This window comes from Oreochromis aureus, linkage group 11, assembly GCF_013358895.1.
Source record: "Oreochromis aureus strain Israel breed Guangdong linkage group 11, ZZ_aureus, whole genome shotgun sequence".
NCBI classification, from domain to species: domain Eukaryota; kingdom Metazoa; phylum Chordata; class Actinopteri; order Cichliformes; family Cichlidae; genus Oreochromis; species Oreochromis aureus.
The window spans coordinates 38,178,477-38,198,028 of NC_052952.1; the positions used below are offsets into that span (position 1 = coordinate 38,178,477).

The window sequence follows — 19,552 nt, forward strand, 5'->3', positions numbered from 1 at the left end:
ACTTACTAGTCAGGGACGTCTCTTTTTTCCAACTTACCAATTTTGGGGTCGTCATCAGGCACAGTCCCACAGATTTCGTCAATGATCTTTTTCTTGATATTTGCCAAGCTGTCAAAGCTGTCGACATTAAACACCTTCTCTGGTGTGCCAGTGATCTGCAGGAGCTGTAGGTAAAAGACATCTCCAACAGCAATGGCGAATATTGTAATCCCCATTTTCCTGACCGCTTCTGCGGCATCCTCCACGTCATCATGAGAATTACCATCTGTGATCAACACCAGGTTCTTGGGAACGTCTCTGCGGCTTCCCTTTGATTCATGAAAGTAGTCCCTAATGTGAACCAAGGCTTCTCCAAGATAAGCGTTTCCACTGTTGGGAGTGCTGGAATATTATGCTGCTATTTCTGCTGCTATTTTTTATAATCAGTATTATCATTCCATTAATTATGAATATTGATATTGCATTTAGATGTTTAAACATATTGGCACCCAATTAAGCTTTTATTACAGGTCCAAGAAGAACCACTTTAAACTGTTGAGTTGAATCTATAATTTTAAAGGCTTTTGAATGTTTTTATATTCTTACACTGAAGTCTTCAGTGGGTGAGAAACTGAGCTGCAGGGACAGGAAATATACTCTGTGCCAAAATGAGACAGGAAACACTTCTGCAAGGCTTGCTGAAGTGAAACTGAAAGCAGTCTGAGTTGGTTTGTCATTTTATTATGCATTTATATTTTTGATTAAGCTTTGATTAAGCTTTAAGTAGTTGTATTAGATTGAAACATTTGTTTTATACATTTTACATATAAGTCAAGATCGGCACACACAGGATGGTCTTAGCCTGGTTGCTTAAGCTGAGGTCAATTAAGGTGCACCGTGAGGATCACACATGTACAGACATACACACATACACACACATAGTTTCAGTTGTGTACGTGCTGGCCTTCTGTCTGGTGGAAAGGTTACAAGGTTTAGCTGATGAAGTGAAGGGTGAAACAAAGGGCAGCAGAAGTGGACACACACATACACACACACATATTAGTTAGACTCATTTATATAGGTAAGAGTTTAATCATGTTTTGCTATAACTGCAAAGTTGTGCCTGCATGAGTGACAGTTTGTGCAGAACGTGGGCCTGATGTTCCAGAAGATAAGCCTGGGCAGGATGGTGACAGGAAGCACCTGGGTTCGAGCCGAAGACGATGTTCTTTTAAACTGTGTCAAGGGTTGACTGAACGGTTGTGGTTTTGGATTGACCCTATAAAGTCTTTGTTCTGACCATTGTAAGACAGTTCAACACTGAATCTGCACAGTGTTTGGACTCCACATGTGTATCCATTAAAACGCCGTCTAATTGCACCCGGCCGGATCAGTGGTCGTTATTTTTGGTCTCCCTCCTCGATTTCCGAACCTTAGCACTACCTTTATATGGCCTGTTACGGATATGTCCAATCATCTTCGTCTTGTTGTTGTACGTGTTAAGGTGAATCTCATCTTTAGGTTTGTCACTGAACTGTGCAAGTCCAACATGTGCCAACTCTTTACTGACATTAAAGTTGTCCACCACACTTGCTGTGAAGTTTATCATTTTGTGCTCTTCTAGGTTGATGCTGCTCGAGTAATCGAGCAGGAAGACCAAGTCTGTCTGGTTGTAAGCTGCCAAAGAAAAAGCAAGAATGAGACATTTGACGTCATTAATACACAACAAGCCAACCAAAAACCTGATGCCAATTCTTTGGTTAGTCTTTAGAGTCTATCATGACACTGGAAGAACGGTTAACCAAAAATAAGATATTAATGAAGAACTTGGGGAACATTTTAAAAAATGCATGTAAAGATTGTGAAACATGGTCAGATAAGAGGTAATAAGCGCTTAATTTAAATTATACCAAACAAGAAATGAATAAAGAAAATAAATCAATTCTAAAAAACCCAACAAAAACCTGTAACACAGTAAAATGTAAATAAATGCAATGATTTCCACATTTCACAAAACTATATTTTATTAACAAAAGAACCCATGAAAATCTGGCTCCAAAAGGCTGGAAAAGTAAGTGGTACAAAAGAAAAACAGCTGGAGGAACATTTTGTGGGGAATTATCTAATTAGCTCTAGTATAAAAAGAGCTTCTTAGAGGCAAATTGTGGAACAATTGTAGAATAATATTCCTCTGGGTACAGTCATGAATATCTCATCATGTACAGTACATAATATCATCAAAAGGTTCAGAAAATCTTGAGAAATCTCTGTGTGCAAAGGGACAAGGCCGAAAATCAACATTGGATGCCTTTAATGTTTCACCCTCAGGCAGCAATTCATTAATAACAGGCATGATTCTGTGATGTAAATCACTGCATGGGCTCAAGAGCCAGAAATCACTGGATGTGAACATAGGTCCTCTCCCAAAAGTGCAGCAGCTGCTCCCCTGGTTCCCAGATGTTTACTGACACAGTGGGAAACGTGCCCCTCATTACCATCAGTTCAAAATGAACTGATATCTTTCTTAAATTTGCACGCTTTTTCGGTTGTTTTTAGTGTTCTATTGTGATCCAAATATGGGTTCATGAGATTTAAAAATCATTGCATTTTACACAGTATCCTTTCTTTTTTTCAGAATTGGTTTCAGATGTTCCCCTAGAACTTCCATAAATATGATACTCGAAATGCTCACATTTATACATCTGTGTAGCTCTGTAATTACTACTCCAATGTCCTGGCACTGTCACTTTGTGTCTTACGCTGCTCAACAACGGCTGAACAACAGTTACTTCAACTGAAATTAAACACCACACAAAAGGCAACTCAAACACAGAACATTAAATGTGTCTGTAAGGATGGCTATGGATCTGCTTTGGTCAGAGGATGAACACGAGACTTTACAGTGCACTCCTCATTCATCAGATACAATAGGGAGCACTACTGTGTGCTGCCTGCGTCCACTATCAAGAATAATACGTTTACATATGGACTTACAGAGCTATTAAAATGAGGAAATTGTAGCTGCTTAATGATTACTGCATGAATATATGGAAATGTTAAGGAAAAGTTTCTCCAAGTGTAGCAGGCTGTCACATATTTATCTTTAGTGTAACTGAACTGACTCCCTCACTTAAATATAGCCAAACACACAATTTTAGGAGATCAATACATTCTGCTGTTATGAAAATGGTTTTTTTTTTGTGTGTGTCTTTGTTCTGTTCTTCTCCTCTCACCCCAAATGGTTGCAGCAGATGGCCCCGCCCCTCCCTGAGGCTGGTTCTGCTGGAGGTTTCTTCCTGTTAAAAGGTAGTTTTTCCTTCCCACTGTCACCAAAGTGCTTGCTCATAGAGGGTCATATGATTGTTGGGCTTTTCTCTGTTTTCTTTGTATTATTGTGCGGTCTTTATGTTACAGTGTAAAGCGCCTTCAGGTAACTCTTGTGATCTGGTGCTATATAGATAAAATTGAATTGACAAAGACAATTGAAGAGCATAATAATTCACTCTGGATACACTTACCTCGCTTAGTGGAATCACAGATGACAGAAGAAATGTTTTTGTACTGAGTTATTAAATCCTTAAAATCATCAACAAAGAAAACTTTGGATGTGTCGCCACCAGCCATGGTCTCCAGCTCTTTCCTGTCTGCGTCCTTCACTCCGATACTGATGACTGTGACCCCATTTTTTCGCAGAGCATCAGATTCTGCTTTCAGTCTGTCACGGTCAGTAGCTGCTCCATCTGTGATCACCATGAGAATCTGAGGCACCCTGATTTCTCTCCGGCCGCCATGTTTAGCGTTAAAGTACTGCAGCGAGTATGCCAAAGCAGCACCTGTGTAGGTGCTTCCATCTGGTTGTACCAGCTGCTGCAGAGCTTCAAGGACTTTTCCTTTGGAGTAAATTTTATTCAGAGTAAAGCTGGAGTTGGCTGCGTCAGAGTAGAGAATGACTCCAAAACGAGTCAGATTCTCACCAACTGTGGTCTCCTTCACAACTGAAGCCATAAAGGTTTGCATACTTTTGAACTGTTCTTCATCTATGCTTCCAGAACCATCCACCAGAAAAATAATATCAGCCTTTTCTATTTTACAATCTGGATGAAGGAAAAAGAGGCAGAGAGAAAGTTAGCAAAGACAGACACAACTATTTGTTTTCACATTAAAATATAAACAAGCCAAAACATTTTTTTAACTAATATTTATTTTACTAAATCAATCATTAGCCATTCGTGCTGAGATATTAATGGGTTTAATTTTTAAAAAACCTGAATTGTTAATTAACTGGATGATTTAACATCTCTACAGACTCCTTCTTTGGTTACTCCAAAATACTTTTTAGACAGTCTGACATCACAGATGGCTTAAAACAGCCTCTCTTACCTTTCTCACAGAACTTCAAGGCCAGCTTGGTCTCGAGTTCCTTCAATCCATCAAAGGTATTCTCAATAAAGACCCTCTGAGATGAGCCACTGATGTCTGACAGCTTCCTACTGTTAGCCTTATCCACTCCAATGGCATAGGTCACCACTCCTTTGTCTCTCAGAGCGTGAGCTGGTTCTCTGACGTTATCTTGGGATTTACCGTCTGTTATAATGACCAACCACTGCTTCACCCAAGGACGCCCTCCTCTGGCTGCATCAAAATACTGCGAGACTTCTGTGATGGCCCTGCCAGTGCGAGTGCCTTCATTCATCTGCTCCATATCATCGATGGTGTTTAGCATTCCTTCCAGGTTGTAGTGTGTGGTGAGGTCAAACTCCAGGCGTGAGGTGGTGCTGTACTGCATCAAACCAACATGCACCTTATCCTGCCCAATGATGGACTTGCTAATGACAGATTTCGTGAAATTTTTCATCTTTTGGAAGCCTTCCTCAGAGATCCTCTCAGAGCTGTCAGTTAGGAAAAATATGTCGCCTTGTGTGTCTTTACAAGCTGTGGATGAAAAACAAATAGAGGTTAGTGTGGTTTTCCCTTTCTACAGGTAATTGCAGGGCCTACCTGAGCCTAGGATTGGCAGTTTTGAGCATGTGAAAGCTTCTCTGCTCAGCTATTTTGTTGTTTAGCGAGATTTGAGTTAATCTGCTCCCTCTTCTCTCCTCATGGACCGTCTGTATTTACTTTGATGCAGTCTTCTCATTATGGTAGACTTGGGTATCAATATCTCCTGGAGAGTGTTGTTCACTTGGTTGCTGTGAAGGGGTTTCTCTTCACCAGGCATGTGCAGAGCGGGGAGCGGAAGGGGCTTGAGCACCTTTTCTTTTTTTAATGTGTGTGTGTGTGCATGTGGAGTCCTACCTGTGCCTCTCAACAATAATATTTAACTATTTAATCACAGTTTTGCTAAATAAAAGGATCTGGCTTGCATCAGTCACATGGATACCATTAACAATCATCGCCCTTGACGGCAGAGCGCCCTGGTTACACGCCGGGAACGAGCTTACAAAAAGCACGCGCATTTTTTACCGCCTGAGCAGTGCAGAGCTGCAGGACAAACACAAAGTAAGTGGGAGACGCAGACTGATGCAAAGGAAACAAGTAGGGTGTACATTCTTGATGAATGAAGTTTTTTTGGTACATTTTTTTTGCCACTCCTAATATTGTAGCAGTTTCTCTGATGTTTTTTTTTCTTCTGTTTTCGCAGCTCAAGGGTGGCTTGATTCACCTGCATGGAGAGCTCCTTTGACAGCATGTTGTGTTGTTTCCAGAAAAATCTTCCAAATGCAAGCACCACACCTTAAATCAACTCCAGGCCTTTTAGTAATTGATAATGACATAACTAAGTAATCGCCCACACCTGCACATGAAATAGCCTTTGAGCTTTTGTCCAATTACTTTTGATCCCTTAAAAAAAAGAGGGCCGCATATGTTAAGGAGCTCAAACTCCCTTCATCCAATTTGAATGTGGATACCCTCAAAGGAAAGCTGATAATCTACACATTATGTCCATGTCCAAATAACTATAATTAAATTTGTTTCAGTAAACAGGTAAAAAGAACAAAAAAACAAAACTTGTGTCAGTGACCAAATGTATATGGACCTAACTGTACCCTGACATGGACAGGGTAATGTGTTAGGAAAACTGGATTGAAATCAGAGACAAAAATGACCTGACAGGCTTGTCCATTTTGCCAACATTTCATTGCAGCAACCCAGAATGGTACTCAATATGGCCCCCATTGTGCTAGTATGTGTGCCTGACAACATTGGGGCCTGCTCCCAATGAGATGACAAACTATGTCCTGGGGGATGTCTATGGTCTTCATTGGCTCATTTGTGACTCAACCGAACTACAACCATGTTAAAGGGGACACTTCCACTTGGGGTTAAATACCTGGAACTCTCCAAGTGCTTGAGACTTACTAAAACAGAGAAAACTGATATTTTTTGTTCTTTCACAAGTACATTTTTAAAAATGCACTTCTGAAAAAGTTCAATTCAATTCAATTAAATTGTATTTATATAGCGCCAAATCACAACTAAAGTCGCCTCAATGCGCTTTATATTGTACAGTAGATTGCACAATGATACATACAGAGAAAAACCCAACAATCATATGACCCCCTATGAGCAAGCACTTTGGCAACAGTGGGAAGGAAAAACTCCCTTTTAACAGGAAGAAACCTCCGACAGAACCAGGCTCAGGGAGGGGCGGGGCCATCTGCTGCGACCAGTTTGGGTGAAAGAAGGGGGTGAAAAAGGGAATTTGCTAGCCTCATGAGTCCTGTAAAAGAAAGTGGAATACATATATACATCTAATCTACATTTCTGAAATAGTTTATGGTCTTCTTCTCTATCCTCTCCTCTTATTATCTCAATGATAAGTGCCATAAAATGAAGTCTACCTGAGCAAGGTAAGTTAATTACCTTCCAGAATACAGATCTCTCTGATGATGTTATTTTTGATGGTTTTCAGGGCATCAAAACTATCGACAAAAAACTTTCTCTTTGGATCCCCAGCAATCTCATTCAGCTCATTATCATTTGAGGATTTCACCCCAATGGCGTAGATGATGACCCCCTGCCTCCTTAATTCTTCTGCAGGAATTTGAACTTTATCTTCGGATTTTCCATCGGTGATGACGATCAGGTACTCTGAGACTTTGTAGCCACGGCTCGTCTTTGCATTCTCAAAATGTCCTTTCATGGATGACAGTGCTTCTCCTATGTTTGTTCCACCTCCTTCGTGAATGATTTTCTTCACTACATTTTCCATTGTCTTAGCATCTGAGTGCTGTGTTAGGTCAAACTGTAGAGAGGGGGAATCTGAATATTTCACAAGACCCATGCGAACATGGTCTGGCCCAATACGGAAGGTATGAAGAATCTCAATGATAAACTTCTGCATGTCTGAGAAATCTTCATTTGTAATGCTCCCTGAGTCATCCATCAGGAAGAAAATGTCAGCTTGGTCCTTTTCTTTACATGCTGAAGAGAAACAAACAACGGGAGTTAGATCTTCCCACACAGTCACAGAGAGCGAGTTTGAACTGAACATTCAGAGTCTGAAATGTTTGAGAAACTATATTTACACCCAGCATGTTTTACAGGCCGCTTGTGAACAACTATAACTTAATAATGGATGAGCGGTTTCTTACTCTTTTTTCTTATCTGGAAATTTATCAGGTAAGATCCAGTCACCTACCTTGACATTCTTCTAACATTAACACAGAGCATTGCATCAATAATGCTACTACAAAAGTTAACATTTCTCAGGGAAAACTAACGGCAACTTATCAGGAAAGCTTAGTTCAAACCTTCTTTGGTCTCTGCGTCACTTTCCCTGTCCTGGACCCCGATCTGGATGATGGTGTTGCACAGGGTTGCCTGCAAAGTTTCTTTCAGGGGTTTCAGCTTGACGAAACTGTCCACAGTAAAAACAAACTTAGACTTGGGGTAAGATGCCATCTCCAGCAGTTCGGCTTTATTGGCCTCTTTGATTCCGACAGCGAAAACTGTGACACCAGCTCGACGGAGAGCGATTGCCTGTTCGGTCACATTATCCTGGGATTCACCGTCTGTGATTACCACTGCTACCTTTGGGACATCCTTCCTGCTGCCCTTTTCTTCAGTGAAGATGTTTTTCAGGGTGAAGTGTAGGGCAGCCCCAGTTTTTGTACCACCTTGACGGTAAGGCAGGAAGCTGATGAACTGCAGAATGTCTGCCTTGTCTCTGAATGAGTTGAGGGAGATGTGTGCAGTCGGCACGTTGTTGTATGTAACAATGCCTACTCTGATTTTAGATGGACCAGTTTCCAGGCCGCTGATGACCGAGCGCAGGAAGTCACGCATCAGCCTGAAGTTTTCCTCTCCAATGCTTCCAGACTCATCAACAATGAACACAATGTCTGCCTTGTTAGCTGTTTTGCAATCTGTGAAAGGAGCACACTCAGTTTAGTCGACCCATCTGAAACTTTGTTTGGAAACAGAAATCATCAAGATTTAGTTACACATTGTACATAAGAGATGAATAAAAGAGGTTTCAGGACTATTGCATTTTAAAGGCTCAGGTTTAGAATTCCAGCTGCTGCCATATTGGTTTTCTGGGACAAGACGCACTGAGCCTGAACAACTCCATCTGCATGAATTATAAAATAATAATTTCCATATCGTTGCTATGAAAAGGGAAAAAGCTGTAGATTTTTTTTTAAAACAGGCTGTAAATATGTTGATTTCTCTGCTAAAGTGTGTGTGTGTGTGTGTGTGTGTGCAGGGTCTGGGTAATGGACGATGGTGGGTTTCACGATAAAAGCAAGGTTGAGGTATGAAAATTACACAGAAACTGGACTGAAGATCAGAGGAACGGGTCTGATGAAGATGAATGGTTCCAATGGTTCAAAACATCGTACGAAGGATCCCAGGAGAGAGGCCCAGCAGTGAGAGTCTACAGCCATCTGTGACACACAGTGGAGGCTCTGTCATGGTTTGGCGCTGCGTTCCAGACAGTGATGTTGGAGATCTTTGTTAAAACTGTTTGTGAGTTTAATGTGAAGGTGATAATGCTGCAGGCACATTTCAGGCATGGTTGAGTTTCACTCACCAAACCAACCATCAGACCTAAACATACTACTAAAATCTTAGCCTCCATGAATAAAAGAACAAAAATTGTGGAATTCCTTCCTTCATTGAGGTTTTTTATGGTCTGCTGTGACATGAGAGAGAAAAAGCTATGCTGACATGTTCCAGATCCAGGTTTTTGTACACCTGGATCACAGTTGATAGTAATGGGTCTTAAAGTACAGTGAAGAGCTATTTAGTTTTAAAAGAGCAAAAATACCTTGGAAAAATAACCTCAGGTGATTTTGTGGAGACTTTCTGCATCGTTAGTTGGGATGATCTGACTGCTTCCTCTGAAAAACTCTGGCTTACTTATAATAAACCATCGTTGCACTCATAGCTGCTTCAGAAACACTGCTCTGTAGTTACTGATGATGATGATGATGATGAACCGATGGCAGCTTTCTCACCTTCAGTGACAGTCTCCACTCTCTGGGTTGTGAGCAGGTCAATCAGCAGAGTTACTCTTGAAGAATCAAAGATATAGCCAGGGCTGGCAAAGCGGTCCAGAGCATCCTGTGTCGCACCTGCGTCCATCCCCACAATAATTACCCCCTCGTCTTTCAGATTTTCAGCAGACCAAAACACAGGATCATCCGAATCTTTTCCAGCCACTACAATCAAATACTGTGGGGTTCCCTGGTCTGCACGGCCTCCTGCCTCAGCAGTGAAGAAGTTCTCTTTAGCGTAGGACAGAGCTTGTCCAAGATTTCGTGGTTGGCCTGTTTGTGAACGCAGTCGGAAACGTCGGGCAGCGGCCACGATCTGCTGCTTGGTTTCATAAGTGCTGAGACGAAAGTCAACTCTGACGTCCTGACCGTACTGGGCCAAACCGACACGGTAACCAGACGCTCCAAGTTCCAGTCGATTCAACAGTCTGAAAAGCTCATTTCTAAACAGGGTAAACTGATTTGAAGCTATTCCACTGTCCACCAGGAAGAAAATATCTGCAAACCTGTCGACCAAAGCTGAAGAAGAAAGAAGCAAAAGTGTTTTATTACAAGTTCATGCAGAGTTTTAAGTATACAACAAGCCTAGCGCTCATGTGATCTACTACCTCACAGTGCTCAGAGGCACAGCTGAGGATGGACCAAGCAAAATGTGTATTTTCAGGTTTCTGTTGATTCTTGTGTCCATGTCAAAAATGCATTTAGGTGTTTCTTAGATATAATTAATTGTAAAATAAAGAGATCACTGCAAACTGTATAAACCAATCAGCTTTCTTTACCTAGCCGCTGATCCTCCAGACTGAGACAGACGGTTTCCAGCAGGCTGTTGGTCTGATCCTGGAGCTTCTGGTAGCTGTCAGTGGTGAGGATGAAGCGCTCCGAGGGCCAGTTAGCGATAGTTATAAGCTGTGTCTGCTTGATCTGTCCGACCCCAATGGCGAACACGATGACACCGTGCTGCCTCAGTCTCCTGGCAGGTTCCAATACGTCATCAGTGGATTCGCCATCTGTGATGACCACAGCAATCTGAGGCACACGTCGCTCAGCTCGGCTGCCGGCCTCTTTGGTGAAGTACTCCTTCTGGAGGAAGTCTATGGCTTTGCCGGTTTCTGTGCCGCCTCCTCGGTGGGTAAGGTTTTCCACTGCAGCCAGCAGGGAATTCTTGTCCCTATGATCCGTCAGCTGGAACTCCGGATAAGGATCATCGCTGTACTGCACCAAACCGATCTGAACTTTGTCGGGGTCGATTTCAAAGCTCTGGATGGTGTTGCGGAGAAATGTGCGGATGTCCTGAAAGCTTTTATCATCGATGCTGGACGAGCCATCAACTAGGAAGACGATGTCACCGACGGTGACGTTTTCACACTCTGGATAGCAGAAAAAGAAAATCAGTGTTCATACACAAGTATTACAGGAAGATGACACAAAGTCCCCAAATAACATTATCAGCTAAGGTCCAATAACTGTGATGAACTAATGAAACACTATGGAGTTTTAACAGGTATTACTGTATAAAATGTTCTGTCTCCTGTTCTCTACTATTAATCCCACTGACCCGCTACGGCAGCGGTCCCCAACCTTTTTTGCCTCACAGACCGGTTTATGCCCGACAATATTTTCACGGACCGGCCTTTAAGGTGTCGCGGATAAATACAACAAAATAAAACTAGTACCGAAAAAGAAGATTTATTCATAACACACGTGAAAAGACCCAGGAAAACCGAGTTAACGATAAAAGCGATAACAAAATAACGCTGAAAACTGATAAAACCCTGAAAACCACACATTTCACACCTGAGCCTCAACTCATGACCCGGTACCAAGCGACTCACGGACGGTACGGTCCGAGGCCCGGGGTTGGGGACCGCTGCTCTACGGTACACACTATGAGATCACTGAGGAATCAAATATTCATGATTTGTTTTGGGGTTTTTTTGCTGCTTACAGTTGAATGCTATACCACTGTGGAAAACTGAAAAATATCACATTTTAATGGAGTAAACAGAAATATATCAGTAGAAAAATGAATTAAATTGGTTTCTCAATTCCTTTAAAAAGGATAAAATAGACTATTTAGTCTGGAAGCAACACCGTGCCATTGAGAATTAACAGTTTGTCTTTGAAAGCAATCACATGAATGTACAAAAGCACATGACCACCTGGAATATCCTGCACCTAAACTCAGGTTTCAAAAACACAGCCTGGCATGTTGCATTCAAGTACCTACCTCTGACTGTCTGAGCAGCGACGCCACAGAAAAGTGCCGCTGTGATGAGGCTGAAGAGGAGACCTGTCCTCCCCGTCATGTTGGGACCGCTCATTTGATTCTCTCCTCCTACACCAGCCACAAGACGGAAAGTGTACCAACAACAATGTACACATTATAAATCACGTGAACATGCTTTCACGCATAATGACATGGCTTTAATTTTTAATCAGTTAATTTCACAAAGTCTGCCCACGGGCGGATCTATGGGGTGGCATGTGCCTCCCTAAAATAATCCTATGCCACCCTAGTTTTGCATATGACAATGTTTTTTTATTCAAATAAGCTAGCATTAACACTTTGAGCCTAGCTACAATTAACAGTTAATATGAACTCTAAAACTGAATATTAGTCTAGCCCCCCGTCATGTGTCGATGAAATGATGAATTAATGTTTCTTTCTTACATACTCGCGTTCCTCTCAGCGCCGACTAAACTAACAAAAGTCATTTCTCTCACTGATTATCCTGAATAATAAAATACTGTGAAAGGCTTCAGTGTTAAACACCCAGACTGGATTCAGACTGTAAAATATATAACTGGACTAACCGGCTTTATCTACAAAGGATGAATTACTTTTTATAGCTGACAAATATTCATTTTATTGTTTTGTGACTTCGTAGCCAATATTGATAAAATCCCACAATATGGAGTTTAATTTCAAAATTTAGTTTTGTATTTTATTGTAAGTCTCTAACTAATTATCTGTCACTGGTCACTTTTTTTGATAAGTGTTTAGGACAAATAAGAAAGGTTCCCTCGAGTCAGACAATAATCTGAAATCCAAAGATTTGTTTTTATTATAACACAGACAAAACACAAACCAACATTTTTTCATTCTGTCAGTTGGAAATGATTTCAGGGACTTTGATTTTTAATCATTCTAAAACACTCAAATCAGAATTGTTAATACATTAAATATTGAGGATTTTCACTAGTAAATAAAAATAAAAAGACCATAAGTCAAACCTTATTCATTCTGCAAATGCAAGCTCGCGCTCATGTACTGGAACAAAATGTTAACAAAAAAAAGTTCAAACAATATTTTGACTTTATTCTTAAAATTAATATTAATAATAGATTCTGGAGAAAAGCAGCGAGATTAGAGATCTAAAATTATTTTCAACCTTTTTCATTAAATATAAACTTTGATTACACGCTAAAGCAAATAAAGAGCAAAAGTATAAGAAAGTAATAACATTATTTAAATATTCTTTTTTAAATATTGCCCTGGTGCATATCGTAGGCAGAATGAATTTTTACACATGAGCTGAGTAAGCTGCACATAAGAACACGCATGAGGCTGCATTTCTGTAGCATATCAACAAACAGCATCACACTCAGTCACCACAAAAACCCGCTGAGGTAAAACACAGCACGTCTTAACTCTCTACACCAGGGTCCAACTCCAGTCCTCGAGGGCCGCAGTCCTGACACTTCCACATGTCCCTGCTGCAACACGCCTGAATACAATTTGTAGGTCATTAGTAATACTCTGTAGAACCTGACTGCATGCTGAGGTGGCAACCCATAACCCTACTCAGGTTAATTTATGTAAATGTAAGTGTTTGGAAAATGTACTTCTAACAGTACTTTTATTGCACCATGTTTATTCATTCATGAGCTGCTGTAACATGAATCAAATGGCTGAATCACCACCTCAGCATGCAGTCAGGTTCTAAAGAGTCTTGCTAATGACCTACTGATTGTATTCAGGTGTGTTGCAGCAGGGACACATGGAAAAGTTGCAGGACAGCGACCCTCGAGGACTGGACTTTGACACCCCTGCTCTACACTGAAGTGGACAGATCTAAAAACATGCTCAATACTGATCTGAATGTCGATAGCGTAGCTTTGGCCACAGGTGCCACTATGAATCTACAACTATAAAAAGCTGGTGCTCCAGTGATCTGAGTCAGCAGCGTCAGTCCATCCAAGGAACATTCATCAAGCAGCACATTTTAAATGAATCCCAATCTGAAGAGGCGGCTGCATAGGCGTGCCAAGGTGAGAAACACGCTTGTCTCAGCAGACAAGCAGCCGCTTTCACACCATCTGATTCCGGAGAAGAATCAAAATCACAGCAATGATCACAACAAAACTGACCTGTGATCAGACATCATCAGGTGATATTTTCAGGAGCAGACAGACGGTAAACTGTTCACGCAAGAAGTCTTTTTAAAGCTGAAATCATTTCCTCTCTGACACTCCAGGAAATTCCAAACTTCCCAACCCGACACAGAAAAATCTGCACATTTTCTCTGACTGCACAAGATTAAAGAGAGAAAGACGTGAACCCACTTACAGCTCTGCTGCAGCAGCATCAGCACCTCTGCAACCAAACACAGCAGACTCAGAGCTGCAGCTGAGGGCTGCTTTTAGAGGAGGAGAGGGGCGATGGTGGGGGTGGAGGAGGAAGGGTCGCACCTCCTCTGGCTCCTCCCGTCATATTGCTCATTAGAGGTGGATTTACATGTTTGACTTGTGAATCAAAAGGATTTTCTGGTCACATTGAAGCATCCGTGTGCTTTTAGCTGAACGTGGCTCCAGCAGCAGAGCTTAAAACCATCTCAGAGTCTGTCAAAGTCTTGCTGAAGAGTTTGTAACTGCTGGGTCCTCCGAGCTTCTTACTGTGCCCTATTCTTACAGCATTTGGATCCCTCATAAATGTTTTAGAAACAAGCTGTCCACATGAAATTCTCAGGGACCAAGAACACTTTGAAGCTCTGTTTTAAACAGAAGAAAAGCGCTGGTACCCTGTTTTCTGTCAATTCAACAGACAAACCTTGCCAAAGCATCTCAGTCTGATTGAAGTCCAGGAAAGATCATTATTATCTCCTGATGGGCGGACATCCTCCTTCAGGGTCTTCTGGAAGAGAGCAGAATTCAGACCGTCAGACTACCGCCACCGCGACCTCCTGGATGAGTCGCCGGTTTGGGCGGCCGGTCGCTCGGTGACGAATCCAGGACTGTTCGGGTTTTCTCCATGTGTGGATAATGACTCCACCGTAGTTCGCTGGAGTCTCACAGCTTTAGAAACGTCTCTGTGACCCTGTCAGGCTCCAGATGGTGCTGTGATGTGCTGCTGTCTGAGGTCTTTGTCAGGCCTGAGTGTGGCAGTGAACCTGAACTCCGTCAATCACATGAATTCATTATTGAAACAGGGGCGGTTACTGTTTCACACGGGAGCAGGTAGCTTTGGAGAACTTTTCCCCTTAAAACTACACTTTGTGTTTACTCAGCTTATCTTTGTCTAACATTAAAATCTGTGTCATGATCTGACAGAAATCAAGGAGTGGCCAATTAGCATTGTGTCTTTTGTGCAAATACAATATCTTGGCTGAAATATAGAGAACAGTATGCAACAGCAGTCTGTAAGCTAATAATACACAGCACAAAAATAAACAAATCAGATGGCTAAAAAAAAAACTTTTAAAGGCGGCCATGATGTCAGATTCTTTCAGTTCACAATGACTTTTGTTGAAAACCTCACAAAGACAATCTTATCATGATGAGAATCCAAAAAATGTGAAGAAAAATAGCAACAAGGCTTCCGTGTCACATTCCCATGAATCCAGAGCTCCTCCTTTCCCTTATCTTTGCCTGGTTCCCCACCCTCTCCTCCCGTGTGCAGATGTTGATCCCAGTAGGTGTGTCTTCCAGCTGCAGCAGCAGCACATCTGTAACTCATCCCCCGTGTCCCCGACACCTCATCGTTACAGCTACGGGACGTGGTCGCTTCGGACTCACTTTAGCTTCTATTTCTCGTCTAGTTTTCAAACGACACAACTGAATTCAGACTTTGAAATCTCGACCCGCCCACCCACTCCTCTCTGTGAGTGTTGCACCCTCTGACCTGTTCTCGTGGTCTGAGTCTGTGCTCGGTCCTTGAGGTCTTTATTAAACCACCTGCTGGCCATTAGACAGACTGCAGGTTTAAGGCAGTCCTGAAAATTCTGCACCTAAACTTTGCACTCTAACCCCCTATTTGGCAAATTAAGAGATGCTGAAGATTAAAAACACATGTCTGCTCTGATCCTGCTCACACTGGAAAGAAAACCCTGTGTGTGTGAGAGAAAGAGGCTGGATGGCAAGAGTTCATGTTGGAAGGAGAATATTTGTTTTCTGAGGAAATTCTGCAGAAATTCTGCCTGAACACAAGCAGAATGAATCCAGATGAATTCCACACTGGGATCATCAGAGCGAGGCTGCTGTCCAAAACAAAAGCTGCTCCAAGGCTTCACAAAGCTTCTACGGTCCCACTCAGTCATATTTTCCCTTATGGTTCTGATTGAGTTCATGGAAGAGGGACTGCTAACTGTAATATTCCTGAGCCCCTCGTCTATGTTAATGTGTGACACTGCAGAGCAAACAAACAGTCTAGAAACGAATTATGTAAAAAGCAGGATGTTAGCTCCAACTAACAGCTATAACGAGCAAAAGGAAACTATAGAGTTAAACATCGATCATTTCTTACAATCAAACAGGGTTAGGGTGTGTGTGTGTGCGTGTGCGTGTGTGTGCGTGCGTGCGTGTGTGTGTGTGTGTGTGCGTGCGTGCGTGCGTGCGTGCGTGCGTGCGTGCGTGCGTGCGTGTGTGTGTGTGTGTGTGTGTGCGTGAGTCAGAGAGAGCTGGATGGGAAGAATTCATTGGAAGGAGAACATTTGTTTTCTGAGGAAATTCAGTAGAAATTCTGTGTGAACAGGGTGAGAGGCAGGGTCAGCAGCCTGTCGCAGGGCTCTCATGTATAGCACATTTATAATTATAGTTATAATTATAATTATATGTGTAGTGGTTCAGAGTGTGAGGAATGTGTAACACTGGCCGACAAATGTTCACTTTTTCCCTCATAAAATTAAAGGTTTGTACAAAAATCTGAACTGCAGAGCTAAATTACGACATATGTAATAATTCACTGGCTGACAAACTTTAATGAAAGCTTCTCTTTCTCTGCATTGGTCGCTGATGGGACCCAGACTGGGCGCTTGGAGCAAACTCGTCCAATAAATGCATGCTCAATCATCCAGGTAAGGAAATCCTAAAAGGCTGATTCTGTTCACCTGGATGTTTTCAGTGGGAGAAACAGATGACGTCTTCAGTCTCAGCTGACTGCAGGTTTATAAACAGCACAATGGTCTTTGATCAGTGGTTGTTGATCAATGGTCATGACAATTTGCATATTATTGATCAAGGAACTGAGCTCACAGTCATTGTGAAAATGTCCAGTTTATGAGGTTGGAAACCTGCAGTCAGCTGAGACTGAACAAGTCACCTGGATGGTGACGAAACGTTTGTCCCACTGAAAACGTCCAGGTGAACAGAGTTGGGGTTGTCCAATGAAGCTGAACTACAGGGCGTCACAGCAGTTTACGACAGCTCGTATCGTGTTACGGTAGAGTAAAGCGGTTGGCTGAAGTAAACATGCGGTAGTGTGAGAGAAGACTACGGTAAGCTATAAACGTGTAACGTTGACTGTGAATGAGGGCGGTTTGTCTCCGTTAGCTTCCCCGGTTAGCTCGGAGCATTGTAGCTAACGCCGCAGTGCTAAGCTAGCGGAGCAGCCGCAGTGCGTGTCGGGAAGTTTCGTGTCCTCGGCTCGGCTCCAGCCTCAGGACGCAAAAACAGCTTGAAGTCATCGCGCCAGTCTCCGTGAAAACCTCTGACAGGTTTAAAGCTTCGCTCTAACAGAAACAAACTGGTTCATAGCTTAACTTCTCTTATCGTTTGCCTCAATAAGCGCGAACTCTCCCTTATCTCGTTACACAGCAGCGCTGCTGCTTTTACTGGACCTGGTGAAAATGTGGCTGTACTGAGTGTCCGTGTCCGTGCTGTGTGCCCTGCCTGAGCTCAGATGTGTTTCTTATCCCTGCAGCTCTTTATGACTTTTTCAGGTTGCGTCTAATGATGTCACATCATTCTTATATTTTCTGTTTTCCGCTTTTTAAAAGTACTAATCTGCAGACTAACCCTGTCAGTGAAACTATTCATCGAGTTAAAGTCTGCGTGGGTCCTCACTTAGCATCAGCTCTATGATCCAGTCTGAGCAGCAGTGACCCTGCAGCTGGTGAGAAACCTCCACCTGATGATGCAGGAGATGGGACACTCGGGTGGAGCAGCTGCTTGGAAAACGTGTTGAGTAGGTTCTGAAACACAGACAGGAAAATAGAAACTGTCTGCTCCTCGGGTCACAGCAGCAGGAGCGCTGTCAGACGGTTATTTCTTTAATGATTGCTGTTTAAATAAAGTTTATTTGAAGCAGGAAGCAGGGTAAGATGTGACTCCTCTGGGAGGATGTGCTGGATTCCAATCGCTTTTCCTAAAATAAAGGTTTGGATGTGTGACACAGGGATTGTTGGCGCTGCTCTGAGAGGAAAGAAGAATACTTACAGATGTGATGTAAGGTCTGCAAGTTTTAATAGTGGCTGAACTCGCTCGAGCCAACAAGGGACAAATGAATATATTTGTTAGACTTTAGGCAAAACAGGCCCACCTTTCAAAGTGCACAACGAAGCGCCACACCTGTCAGGTTATTATACGTAACCTGGGTCTCTGTGGGTGAGTGAGATGTCAGATGAAGTCTTCTGTCCTTAATCTCATATCTGAAAAGATAACAAACCATCCTCACCTTAAAGTGCTTTAAGTTTAGACGGCGAGCACAGAGATCTCTCTGAACTGGCGCCCTCGCTCGGCTTCAGGGCCGGCCTCCGTCACCATGACTGGAGTGAATGCAGCACTGCGGTCGGTGTAACATCTGTCTGTCATCTGTGTGTTTGCAGATGGAGAACTACAGCAAAGCTCGCACTGTGGAGCAGCCGTGCGTCTGTCCGTTCCCCGACCTTGCCCCTGACACGCCGGAGATCCACGTCAAAGATGGCAGCAAGATCCGCAACCTGCTGCGCTACGCTCTGAGCCGCATGGAGGCCAAAGCCCGAGCGGCTGACGAAAAGGTACGACCTCAACCCGAGGAAGGCGGCGTAGAAGCAGCGCCAGAGGCCTCGGGCGGCCACTCTGCAGGCAGGTCATCTTCACCGCGGCGGGAAGGCGTCTCAAAGCCATCACATGCGCGGAGATCGTGAAGCGGCGTGTGAAGGGCTGCACCAGCTCACCCAGCTCCTGTACGGCACCGTGGAGGAGGTGTGGGAGCCGCTGGAGCCACCGCCGCCTCGACAGCCTCACGGTCAGCAGGAACCTGCCTGTCATCTGGATCCTCCTCTCCAAAGATCCACTGGACTCCAACCAGCCGGGGTACCAGGCGCCGGGCCGCTACGACGCCCTGTGGGCACAGGCGGCCAACAGGGAGGAGGGCGGAGGGCTCAGCGGGCAGAGACCTGGACACAGGAGGAAGCGAGGAGGAGGAGGAGGCGGCGGCGGCGGCAGAGGGAAAGGATCCGGCCGTCAGAGCGGTCGGTCGAGAGAGGCGGCCAAAGGACAGAGTTGATTCAGATTTCTGAAGCAGCTGCTTGGAGCTCGGAAACTTTGTCCTCCTGAAAAGTCGTGGCGGAGGCGCAGCTCTCACCACGGCTGCGACCACGAACGGGAGTTTGGGTCCGTTTGAATCTAAGGAGAGCCGGGTTGGTGGAAACTGAACACGTCTGAGAAGATGACCTCACACCGGAGCTCCCACAGAGTTAAATCAACTTTTTAAGTTTCAGAGTCCCCGAGTTTAATTTGTGTGTGAGCTGATAAGAAAGCAGGACGCCAGTGTTTCTCAGATGAACTTTGCTGTTTGCAAAATAAAAACATGCTTCAAAAACCAGAAAAAACATCCGTCTGTAATAAAAGTGACTTTTATTTTATTTACAAGA

General features: G+C 43.3%; 1 protein-coding gene and 1 pseudogene across 2 annotated transcripts; one reads left to right on the forward strand and one right to left on the reverse strand.

Annotated features, from left to right (window-relative positions):
- Positions 1-1,244: 1,244 nt before the first annotated feature.
- Positions 1,245-14,091, reverse strand: LOC120442505 (collagen alpha-4(VI) chain-like). 2 transcript variants are annotated; one of them, XM_039619034.1, is made up of 9 exons: positions 14,053-14,091; positions 11,710-11,817; positions 10,262-10,849; positions 9,444-10,001; positions 7,734-8,348; positions 6,844-7,404; positions 4,360-4,911; positions 3,498-4,073; positions 1,245-1,656 (listed from the first exon to the last, which is right to left on the reverse strand). In XM_039619034.1, the coding sequence occupies exons 2-9, from the start codon at positions 11,801-11,803 to the stop codon at positions 1,370-1,372; spliced, it is 3,831 nt and encodes a 1,276-aa protein (XP_039474968.1). In that variant the 5' UTR covers positions 11,804-11,817; positions 14,053-14,091; the 3' UTR covers positions 1,245-1,369. The 2 variants fall into 2 exon arrangements, with proteins under 2 accessions (XP_039474968.1, XP_039474969.1); XM_039619035.1 differs by lacking the exon at positions 4,360-4,911.
- LOC120442506 lies at positions 13,514-19,237 on the forward strand (annotated as a pseudogene).
- Positions 19,238-19,552: the final 315 nt, after the last annotated feature.

Bases quoted from the DNA above. Each gene is read 5' to 3' on its own strand.
- LOC120442505 (XM_039619034.1), bottom strand. From the start codon at position 11,803: ATGAGCGGTCCCAACATGACGGGGAGGACAGGTCTCCTCTTCAGCCTC. The intron at 10,850-11,709 runs GTAGGTACTTGA...TCTGCTATCCAG, and splicing joins CGCTGCTCAGACAGTCAGAG to AGTGTGAAAACGTCACCGTC. The intron at 10,002-10,261 runs GTAAAGAAAGCT...TTTCTTCTTCAG, and splicing joins TCTGGAGGATCAGCGGCTAG to CTTTGGTCGACAGGTTTGCA.